This window comes from Sorex fumeus, unplaced genomic scaffold (assembly GCF_029834395.1).
Source record: "Sorex fumeus unplaced genomic scaffold, SorFum_2.1 ptg000073l, whole genome shotgun sequence".
Lineage (NCBI taxonomy): Eukaryota > Metazoa > Chordata > Mammalia > Eulipotyphla > Soricidae > Sorex > Sorex fumeus.
In genome coordinates this window covers 3,917,291-3,930,006 of record NW_026606130.1, presented here as the reverse complement: position 1 = coordinate 3,930,006, position 12,716 = coordinate 3,917,291, and the positions used below count along the sequence as shown (strand labels likewise).

The 12,716-nt window shown below is 38.4% G+C and overlaps 1 protein-coding gene across 1 annotated transcript in view; it reads right to left on the bottom strand.

The window, feature by feature from the left end:
* Window positions 1-12,716, bottom strand: part of PHKA1 (phosphorylase kinase regulatory subunit alpha 1) — a 204,120-nt gene that overhangs the window by 164,941 nt on the left and 26,463 nt on the right. The window contains exon 5 of the mRNA XM_056130113.1: window positions 2,424-2,506. Within this exon, the coding sequence (XP_055986088.1) occupies window positions 2,424-2,506 (83 nt within the window). The remainder of the gene's footprint in view (window positions 1-2,423; window positions 2,507-12,716) is intronic.

Genomic DNA, 12,716 nt, shown 5'->3' with positions numbered 1-12,716 from the left:
ACATAAAAACCAACTAAATTCAACAAACAAAAATAGTTAACAGTTAACGGAAGGCTTCACTATAATTAAATTTTTTTTATATTGAAATAATCTTTAACATAGTATGGTGAATTTCTTGCATAGGTTCACTTTACTCAACTAATGTTGACACTTGACATAACTAAAACAACATCAAATCTACAAAATTAGTATCAGGTAATAATAGTACCCATACTATGGACTTTATTAGAGTTTTACAGGTTTTTCATTAATTGTAGTTTTTTTTCATATTCCAGGATTCAATACAAAATAGCATGCTCTGTTCTCCATGCCACCTTTGTCTTTCCATTCAGTTACAGTTTCTCAAGTCTTGTCTTTTATGCCTATGACAGTTTTGGAAGATTAATGGTCATATATTTTGTGATCTTTCCTCAATTTAGGTTTACCTGTCTTCTTCTGACTAAATTGAAGTCGTATATTTTGGGATATTATGCTGTGTCCTTGTCAATTTATCATACCAGAGGGTAGATGAAACTGATGTCTGTTTTGTTTTGGGGCCACGTGGTAGTGCTTAAGGCTTACTCCTGGCTCTGTGCTCAGGGATTACTGCTAGTGGGGCTCAGGGGACCATATGGGATGCCAGCGATTGAGCTAAGCTCAGCTACTTGCAATGAAAGTGTCCTACCCACTATACTATCTCTCTAGTCTCAATATAGGTATGTCATCCCTGGTTAGGTTAACCATCATCACTTGGTTAAGGTAGTATCAAGCTATAGTATCTCTACATTATACTACAACTGTTTTCCCTTTGTGATTAATAAATACCTTGAGAGAAATATCTTACAACTACACAAACTACACAAATATTCTATTTATCCTAAAACATCCAACAAGTAATTTAGTATGAACTGGTAGACCCTGCTTGTGAGTGGTATTTCAGGGGTGATTTCTAGCTATTTCATTTTAGTCATTGATTCTCAATTCTTCTCTGAGAAAGCGGTGTCCTTCTCAATACCAATACAAACCTAGGGTTGTCTGAGTTCTTCTCTAGTTTATAATATAATGCTCCACAATTTTGTTATTACTCAAATTGTTCCAGATTTAGCCATGCGAGTTCATCCAGGTTGGGTCCTGTGCTCTTCTGATATGCCCACTCTTATTTAAATACTTCCTCACTATTTGGCATTACAAGATGCTCATGTTTCAACGTGTATTTAACCTGTCCTAGCTTTTGAATAAACCACTTCTTGTAGGGGGAGTGGGATGCCCACACCTGGTGGTCTTCAGGACTTATTCCAAACTCTGCTCAGGAATCATTCCTGCCAGTGTTTGGGAGATTGTATTCAGTGCTGTGGAACAAACCAGGGTCTTCTTCATGTAAGAAAAGTATCTTAAACCCTTGTGCTCGCTCGCTCTCTCTATTAGAATAATCCATATCTATAAGAAACTCAGGCTTCTTTTTTGAGACAATTATAGAATTCAATACTTGTCCACTGGTGTTCATTGTCATGGCAGAGTCACTGAATCTAAGCCTTGTCATTGAACAGAACTAGAAAATATCCATATGCATGCATACACATGTAAACAATGTATTATCTAATTGTCTGCACCTACATTCAATGACTTTCAATATAAAAACTATGCAAAAGTGAAACTAGTCTCTCCTGCCACCAAATTCAGGGCTACCCTGGCCTGAAGATGAGGAAGGAGGATGAGAAAGCACAGATATAATTAATTCTACTACTGTAACCCTTGACTGTAGTGGAGAAGTCAGAGAACCCTGAAACTCTCCCAGAACACAGCAGAAATCAAGGCAATCAGTCAACAATGTCAGGTTGAATCAAATATGTCAATTTTATGCTGTCTAACAAATATGGGATAAGTTCTGGATTTCCCCTCCCTCTTAAAACAATTAAAAGAACTGTTCTATTTATATTAATATCAGTATAATATATTCCCCTATTGTATAATTAGGGAAAGCAATAGCTAAAAGAAACAATGTTAGTTTATGGTATTATCATCTCATATGATAAAAATAGGAAAAATATTTTTGTATATCAAGTATTGAGTCAATATCTACAGATATCACAATAATTGTTTCATTTCTAAGTAGTTAACTTACAAACAATAGTCCCTGAGCATCTTGGTCCCTTAAAGATCACATACCATTAATTTGAAACGTAATTTAGCCCCATGATTGCAAATCCATAACCATATAATATTATAGCTAGAAAGGAATGAAAGATTTTTGATTCTCTTCATCTGTAACTCACCCAGAGAAAAGGCAATCAGAAGATGACAAAGCTTAATAAAGAAGCTGAAAACAATTTCTGTTAGAAGTTTTATAGATTGGTCACTATGAGGGTAAGTATAAAAAGAATGAATGGGTCATCCAGTATTTTTTAAATAACATGTCTAAAATTCATTCCAAAATGAGTACTTACAGCAGTTTTATATGCGGCTTCAATGTAAAACACCAGGTTCTGTATGAAATTGACTTCATCTAAGGTATGGATGATATGAAGTCCTGATGAGAAAGATAACGAAGATAGAAAGCTGATCAATAATCATTATAGGCTTTAGAGGCAGCTATCTTAACTAACCACACTATTTTCTCTCAATGCTTGTTTAGGAATAAAAGGAAGCACTTTGATTCCTAAACCATTACAACAAAATCACAAATCAGTTCTGGACTAGTATTCAACATTATTTTAACATGGAATATATGTAACTTATTTATATGATTTTTCCCCTTGGCTAAGGATCCTTGATGGTGGGTTCTCATGCTAACCTTGAACCAGGACTCAATAGACTGTAAACTTAAGAGATTGTTATTAATCAAGATGCTATACTATTTCCAAATATGTACAATATGTTCCAGTTTTCTGTTTATAAACCTAAGTTCTTACTCTGTTTCCCTCTCCCGCTCTCCTGCCAAATTCTCCTCCCCTGAGGAAAGGAGAAAGATAGAGAAAAAGCACAATAGGTATATAGTTAAAGTCTTCCTCTGACCAAAAGTCTCATCACTCTCACCTCTGTTACGCAGGACACCAGTTTTGCCACTATCCTCTGTATCCTTTCAGAGATGTATTATGGCATATAAGGGTACTGAGATCCTTGGGGAAGGGATGTGGGTACACTGCTTATGGGTATGGCACTGAAATTCATGAGATGTCATTATTAACAGTAATGTAAACCACAGCATCTCAACCAGTAATATATATATGTGTGTGTATATATATATATATATATATATATATATATATATATGGGCTGGAGCGATAGAACAGTGGGCAAGGCGTTTGCCTTGCAAGCGGCCAATATGGCCGACACGAGTTCGATTCCTCCACCCCTCTTGGAGAGCCCGGCAAGCTACCAAGAGTATCTCGCCCGCCCAGCAAAGCCTGGCAAGTTACCCATGATGTATTCGATATGCCAAACGCAGTAACAATAAGTCTCACGATGGAGATGTTACTGGGCCCGCTCGAGCAAATCGATGAACAACGGGAGGACCGTGATCGTGATATATATATAGATAGATAGATATAGATATAGATATAGATATAGATACATATATTTTTTTTCGCCTTTTTGGGTCACACCTGGAGATGCAGAGGGGTGAGTCCTGGCTCTGCAATCAGCAATTACTCCTGGCGGTGCTCAGGGGACCATATGAGATGCTGGAAACCGAACCCGGGTCAGCTGCATGCAAGGCAAGCCCTACATGCTGTGCTATTGCTCCAGCCCCTCAACCACTAATATTTTTTAAAAGAGAAGTACACTATACTGAATCTGGGTTTTGAAAAAATTACTTGGAGAAAACCTTTTTTATATATGCCTCATTTTTTGTATACTGGTGGTGCCAGAGATGAACTACATGACCATATGCATGCAAGACATGCGTTCTATGATCAATGAGCCATGTCTCCATCTCCTGCTTTATTCCTTAAATAGCTATAATAACATTCCTCTGAATGGCATGCAGGTCATATAACCTACTGAAAAAATTTTTAAGTTGTATATAACCTTTCATCCCTATAATCAACACTACAATAATAATATATATGTATGTTATATATATATCTTTGTACATACTAAGTGTATATTATATAAATTCTTAAGAAGTACAATTGCAGGAATTCCCTGCCACAGAGGCAAGGTGGGATGTGGGGGATGGGGGGTGGGAGGGATACTTGGATCAGTGGTGGTTGAAAATGGGCACTGGTGGAGGGATGGGTACTCAATCATTGTATAATTGAAACCCAAGCACAAAAAGTTGTAAGTCTACAATTACACCTCATGGTGTTTCACTAATAAAAATTTTTAAAAAATAAAAAATAAAAGAACATCTGCCAGTGGGGAAAAAAAGAAGTACAATTGCTAAGTTAAATATATATGAATATTAAATTTCCAAAACTGTATTAATATTTTTTAAAAATATTATTTTAAATAATACTGAACATCTTTATCTTTCACCCACCAACTGGACTCTACTATTAACAATTTACTGTATTTTCATTGTATCATCTTTTTGATAGATTTTAAAGTAAGTTGAAAATATCAGTATGCTTTGCTTCAACACTTCATGATCTAGTTATGAAATGTGAATAACCATCACAAAACTAGTCTCCAAAGGCTCCATAGTTTATATACCAGTTAAGACTGCCTGACTATTCCCAACACTCTTGAAGAGAGTAGTAATAATATACACATGCAGAATTATGAAAGCTAATCCCTTTAAATTCCGTAATACTAAAGAACTAATTTTATATGTCAATCAAAAATAAAAGTATATTAGGGCTGGAGCGATAGCACAGCAGGTAAGGCGTTTGCCTTGCATGCAGCCAACATGGCCAACACAGGTTCGATTCCCAGTATCCCATATGGTCCCCCGAGTACCACCAGGAGCAATTCCTGAGTGCATGAGCCAGGAGTAACCCCTGAGCATCGCCGGGTGTGACTCAAAAAAAAAAAGCAAAAAAAAATAATAATAAAAGTATAGGGGTAGGGAGATATAATAGTACAGCAGGAAAGGCACTTGGCTTTCCTGCTGTACTATATTTGTACACAGTGGACCTTAGTCCGATCCCCAGTATCCCATATGATCACCAAAGTACCACCAGGAGTGATTCCTGAATGCAGAGCTAGAAGTAACCCCTGACCACTGCCAGGTGTGATCCCCAAACAGAAATTTTTTTAAGTACATAATCAACTCATTAACTCATTTTAAAGAATCTTTTTTAATTTAGGGGGTCACACCCAATGGTGCTCAGGGCTGGATTTGTGCTCAGAGGTCTCACGAGGCAGTGCTAAGAACCATACGCGTTACTGGGTATCAAACTTGGGTTGGCCCCATGCAAGGTAAGTGTCCTACCCACTGAAATATCACTCTGTCTCCCAAAATGTTTTTGATATTTGTTACTCTAATGGATGAAAAATGAAATCTTCTTGTATTTTAATGTTTAATATCTTTTGCAGTTCTATCACTATGAGTAAGGTATGTCTTTTTATATGTATTTCTTTTCCTATGTACTATTTTCTTATGTCCTTCAATTTCCCAACAATTTCCATCAATATGCTATTGCTTTTGTTTCACTGATACCTTAATCAATATTAAAGAAATTAGGGGCTAGAGCTATAGTACAATGGGTAGGGAGCTTGCCTTGCACACAGCCAGCCCAGGTTTCATCCTCAGCACTCTATACGTTCCCCTGAGCACACCAGGAGTGACTCCTGAGCTCAGACCCCAGAGAAAGACCTGAGCACCAGCGAGTGTATCCCCACAAAATCACCCATTTGCCATATGTTACCACTATTTTTCCGAGTGCTAGTCTGTTTGAATTTTTAATGTGTTTACAGTGTATTTCTCTTCTCGGAAACATATAAAAAGCTTTATCCCATGAATGCTTTTGGTACTTACATAGTATCCCTTTTTGTACATTTAAATCTGTGATGTATTGACAGAGATTTTAAGTCATAGCACTCTAACTTTGGAACAAAGGATTATTTACCAATACCATCAAATTGTAAACTCCTCCTGATTAATTTCTCCATGAAAATAGCAACCATATAGTATTAAAATAGTAATCATAAGACAGCAGCTGAAAGGGTTCTTTCTTGTAGCTCTAGTTTTAAAATTGAATTGTTTTATTTTATTATAGTTTAGTTAACGGATTGGAGCGATAGCACAGCGAGTAGAGCATTTGCCTTGCACGCGGCCAACCCAGGTTCCACCCAGGTTCTATTCCTCCATCCCTCTTGGAGAGCCCAGCAAGCTACCGAGAGTATCCCACCTGCACAGCAGAGCCTGGAAAGCTCATTGTGACGTATTCGATATGCCAAAAACAGTAACAACAAGTCTCACAATGGAGATGTTACTGGGGACCACTTGAGCAAATCAATGAACAACAGGAAGACAGTGCTACAGTGCTATAGTTCAGTTAACATGGGTATAATTCTGTTAACATTTCTTTTTTGTTGTTTTGGGGCCACACCTGGCAATGCTCAGTGGTTACTACTGGCTTTGTACTCAGGAATTAACCTGGAAGTATTCAGGGGACCATATAGGATTCTGGGGATCAATCCCAGGTCAACCACAAGCAAGGCAAATGCCCTATACCATGTTATATGGCTCCAGGCCTAAAATTTAGACTTTTGTTGTACAAAAGTGCCAAGAGCTTCCATCACTGTCCTGCTATTTCTAGCCTACCACTTTCTTCTCCCCTACAAGATCCCTTCTCCCAGTGCTTGGTAACCTCAGTTCTGCAGTCAAAATCCAAGGGTTTACCATCATTAGGTACTGTCCATTCCCTTGTTTTGTTTCTTCAGATACCACATACAAGCATTTGTTCTCCCTGTGACTTATTTAGTATAATATGTCCTAAACCTCTTGGATGGAGGGGAGAAAGAAAAAAAAGAGAGTCATATAAAAATAATAGTTCCATGATTCATTTTGTCACCTTTGTGTGCCAAAGTAGTTTTACCACAGACTTATTCAAGGTGAAAGTTTAAAACTGGTTTTGTACATCTTAGAATTATATGACTAACTCTTCACTATATCATTTACATGCCATATATTTTTACCATCTGTCCCTGTGTTTATGATAGGGTCTTTTAATAGTCTTTTCCACATCTTGAAATTCTAACTACCTTTTCAAGGTCCAGCTCAATTATATCTCTTCTGTGAAGCTATCAATTGTTTCCAATCGTCTGTAGTTTATAGAATATCACTTTGACTCTATATTACAAATAACTTTGTCCTTAAAAGTACCTCATATAGCTCCTAAAATATGCAAAAATTCACTCTATCAGAGCAACATTCCCCAGACTCATACATTTCACTTTGTTCTATAAAATAATTAATTGTGTAAATGTGTAAGATTTCATTTATTAAATGTTGAGTTGATATTCAGTTAGGCTGTCTCCACTTTTGACTATTATTTATAAATAATGTTGTCATGCATATTCTTGTATATGCACAGGATTACAATTGTTCCATTAAAATTTCTGAAGAACTGCCAGACAATTTACAAAGACGGTTATGCAGTTTCACATTTCTATCTGTATTGTATTATGGTAGCAATTTCCCCATATCCTCAGTCAGCACCGTTTATTACTTTCTGTCTTACTGGAAGGTAAGTAATAAGTGATGGTATCTCACAGAATGATCTTTCTCATATATGGGACCTTAAGATATACAACAAGGTAGCTACAAAAGCCCAAAGGGAATAGAATGGGAAATTGATACACACAACTGAGTTGGGTGGAGAAGGTTAAGAGGAAGGAGTATTTGGAATCTTTGTTAGATGGAGGTGAGTATACCGGTGATGGGTATGGTGCTGGAATAATGTGCATGACAAAATATTATTAATTATATTGTAAACCACTCAATCTCAATCAATAAAAATTAATTTCCTCTCCAAAAAAGAACAGTATCTCATTGTATTTCATACATACAATTCTTCAGTGGCAACTGATATTCATAACTTTATGTACTTAGCCGGGCTCTCTGCCCCTTTCAGAGAGCCCAGCAAGCTACCGAGAGTACTTCAGCCGTACAGCAAAATCTGGCACGCTACCCATGACATATTCAATATGCCAAACACAGTAACAAGAAGTCTCACAATGGAGATGTTACTGGGCTCGCTCAGGCAAATCAATGAACAACAGGAGGACAGTGCTACAGTGCTACAGTAGTCATCTAAATGCTTTCTTTTTAAAAATGTAAATTCATATTCTTCATTCATGTTAAATTATATATCTTTTATTATTTAATTATAAAAACTCTTTATTACATATATATACTGCATACAAGTCCCATATCAGATGTGATTTACAGATAGCTATTCTTTGTTTAAAGGAAACTTTGAAGCATAAAAATCTTAATTTGATCAATTCCAATTTACCTATTTTTTAAGTTCCTCATTTTTATGTAATCTAAAAGGCTTTTATCTGACCCAATTATTTTGTCTGCTTTCTCTCCTCTGAAGTCATCTTATTCCCCAAAATTCATGTTGAAATCTACAATATAACTATATTTGGAGACAGAACATTGAAGATGCACTTAAGCTCATATGAGGTTGTAGGTTAGGTCCCTAATAACAACTGAGAAGACAGCTGGAGAAATAAGCCAAAGAGAAATATATCACCATAAAATAAGAGAAATATATCACCATAAACAAGCCTGGCCAACACTTTAGTACTGGAATTATAGCCTTCAGAATTATGAAAAAAATAAATTTAAGTCATTCATCTATGAAATGGTGCCCGGGGAATATTAATCCATCCTTTCTTTCTCTTATATTTAGGTCTATGATTCATTCTGAGTTTGTATCTATGGTATAAGGAAGCAATTCAATTTCATTTCTTGGAATGTGGCTATCCAGATTTCCCAGCACTATCTGTTGAGAAGACAAATGAATTATCTTGGCATGTTAAAAATTGTCAAAAATTAACTCACTGTGATATAATGGCTATAAAGACTGTGATATAAAAGTAATGGACTGTGATATAATTGACTATGATATTTCATGAAACTCAGTTCTATTCTATTGTTCGGAAGATCTATCCATATGCCAGTAACTCACTGTTTTGACTACTATAACTTTGTTATAGGTTTGTAAATCAGTTTTAGTTCTTGAACTTTGTTCTTTTTGAAAATTATTTTGACTACTCTTGGTCTCCAGAATTTTCATGTACATTTCAGCATCAGTTTGTCACTACCTACAAAGGATTTGAGGAACAATGCTATCTTAATAACATTCTGATACATGAATATAGAATGCCTTTTTATTTCCTCAAATGGTTTTTTTTATTATTAACTCAAATGTTTTAAACTACTTTTTTAAATAGCTTTTAAAATACAGGTTTTATACTACTTTTGTGAATTTTATTATTCCTAAAAATTTGACTGAGGGATTTGTTTTGTAGTGCCAAAGATTGATCCCAGATTTTCAATATGCTATGCAGGTGCTCAACTGCTGAATCACACCCCCCATCCAGTCCAGGAATTTAATTTTTTTAACTTTTTTGTATTGATTGAGGTTCAGTTATTTAGAATACTGTTAATGATGGATTTCAGTGACTATAATTCCAACACCATATGCCCCACCAGGGTACCCACCTCTCTCCCCCAAGGACCTTAACACCCCTCCCATTAAATCACCTGCCCATAAATTCAAGTGTGTGGATCAGTCCTCCTGTTGTATTGCTTTTATCTTTTTCACTTGATCACCTGACATCACGTTACTCATCAAGTTCCTTGAGCGGGCGCCAGTAACGTCTCCATTCGTCCCTTTCGCATGCTAGTGTAGCCCAATGGCATCTGCTCGTTCTAGAAACACAAAGAGCCTCAAACCGATCATTCAGGGTCTTGATGAAGAAGTCTGACCATCCCGTAGGTGGGCAGCCCCGGGGGCTGGTCTTTTGAAATCCCGTGGAATCCAGTTGGTAACAGTTCTAGTCCAGCAGTTGTCTCCAAATCTCATTACACGTCCAGCCCATCTGATTTTCAACGTATGGCAAACAAGTCAGCGTCCCTGATTCTTGACCATTAATGGAGGTCAGAACTCTGGAGTTTTTCCTCATTTGAGTGAAATGTGATACTCCAAGCATAGCTCTTTCGATTCCTCTTTGGGAGACCCGAATAGCATTCTCATCCTGTTTGCATTAGGGCCCAGGTCTCTGAGGCATATGTTAACACAGGAAGAACAGTGGATTCGAAGAGATGTGCCTGGAGCCAGAGGTTCTTCGTCCTCTTAGCTATTTCTTCGATGCTCTTGATGGCGTTCCAAGCCGCTCTCTTCCTCCTGTGCAACTCAGGTGCCAGGTCATTTGTCATGTGGACTTCTTGACGTAGGTACACGAAACTGTTTCATTCGGAGATGTTCGTTCCATTGAGAACAAATGGAATGTCAGGAACGAGATTGTTTCTCATAAACATTGTCTTCGTGAGATTCAGCTGGAGTCCAAACATTCCACACCCACAGTCGAAGTCAGTCAGCATTGGTGCCGCTTGGCTAATGCTTGATGTTATTAGAACGATGTCATCAGCAAAGTGGAGGTGGTGTAGTTGCTGACCGTCTACCTTCACTCCCATTTCTTCCCATTCCAGTCATCGTATGATGTTCTCGAGGGTGGTACTGAAGAGTTTTGGTGACATGGTATAACCCTGTCGAACCCCTCTCTTGACATCAAAGATCACTTTGTAGAATGGTGAAATCCTGGTAGTGAATCTGTAACACAGTTCACAGAGGATCCTAATGTATTGAGTTTAAATGCCCAGATTGACTAGGGTTTCAATGACTGGTTCCGTCTCAACAGAATCAAAGGCCGTCTTTAAATCAATGAATGTTATAAAAAGCGGCATCTTGAACTCCCAAGAAAACTCAATGAGCTTGGTTATCGTGAGGATATGGTCAATCATGCTGAATCCTTTGCAGAACCCGGCTTGCTCGCATTGTTGTCCTTCCTTCATCTAGTGTTCTGCTAATCCTATTCAGGATGACTCGAGTGAACAGCTTGTAGATGACAGACAAAAGGCAGATCAGGCAATAGTTGCCAATGTGGTGGATATCTTCCTTCTTGTACAGTAGTACAGTCCTGCTGGTTTTCCATTGGATTGGAACCTTGCATTCAGACAAGTAGCATGTGAAGAGCCAAGCCAGTGTATTAATGAGTACTGATAGCAGGTTCTTCAGGTGTTCAGGTCTGACCTTGTCTGGGCCAGGTGCTTTTCCTTTCTTTACCGACAAAATGGCATGTCGGATTTTGGAAGGGAGAACATTGGGAATGACATATCCATCTTGTGGAATTTGGTATGTGGGCAGGTGGATGTGGCTATCGAAGAGATCCGATTAGAAGTCATGGATAATATTCTCCATTGCCCTTCTGGAAGATGTGATATATCCAACAGGATGGCGGAGGGCAGTCATCTTGGTCTTGTAGTTGGCAAAGGACAGGTGGGTGTTGTGAATGCTTCTCCCAGCTTCTGCCGATTCTGCCAGCACTGCTGCTCTTCTCTCTGAGGTCTTCCTTTATCACTTCTCTGCACTGCTTTGTGAGCTCGGACGATCGTGTGTGGTTGCCTGAGGCTTGCGCCAAGCCATGTTGGCAAATGAGCTCGAGAGTTTTAGAAGACAGGCGTCTTTTGTGGCTATCTCTCTCTTGGCATTCCTCGCACAATCATGGAGGTGCTGAACAGTTGATCGTATTCCTCGTCAATGTTGTCAAGGATGCCATCTTTCCATGTTGCCGAAATAGTGCCGAAGAGCTCCCAGTTGGTCATTCTGGGAGTTCTCTTGTTAAACTTTGCAGCCCTTTCTCCCCACTCTGTGAAGTACAATTTTGCACGAAGGAGACGATGGTCCGACCCCGTTTGGAATTTTGGGACAATAGCAACATCGTTCAGGCAATACCGTCGATTGAATATGATGTGGCCAATTTCGTTGTGGAACCGTCCACCGGGAGACTCCCATGTCCAACATTTAGATTCAGCCTTCTGGAACTATGAATTACTATGGATGGTCTTGGTCGACATGATGAACTCAGACAGTCTCTCACCTTGTTCGTTCCATTCTAGGCCATGGGTCCTGATGTGAAGTTCTTCGGCTAATCTTCTTGGTCCTATCTTGGCATTAAAATCACCGACAATGATCTTGTAGAAAGTGTGGTCTTCTTTATAGAACTTAAGTAGAACTTCTCAATTTCTCCTTCGTCATAATTGGATGTTGGTGTGTAGACAACGAAGATAGAAACTGCTGGCAGTGAGCCACATCTATTCAAGTATAATCATCTAATTCGGGTTGTTAGGCATTCGAATGAATCAATGCTCATGGCCAAGTTCGTGTTGACAAGGACACCACCACCACCAATGCCTCTTTGCTTGCATGTTCCGAAGAACAGTTCTTCTCCAGTGTCGAAAATGGTGTGATGTGATTGATGCCTTCTCATCTCGGTCTGACCAATGATGTTGCACTTGATCTTTCGCGCTTATACCATCAGGTCTTCGATGGATGCATCTGATGTCAGCGTACATTCATTGAAAGTACAGACAATTATTTTTGTCTTTCTTCGTTTTGGCAGCCTAGATCGGCCTTGAGATTTTATCAGCCTCTCCTTTCACATCCTTCTAAACGCTGCTGTATTGGTGGCTCCTTCAGGGTCAGGGAAATGTGACCCGTTGTATTTACTGGTTTTGGCATATCAAATACGAATATTCCTCCACTACCTCCACTACC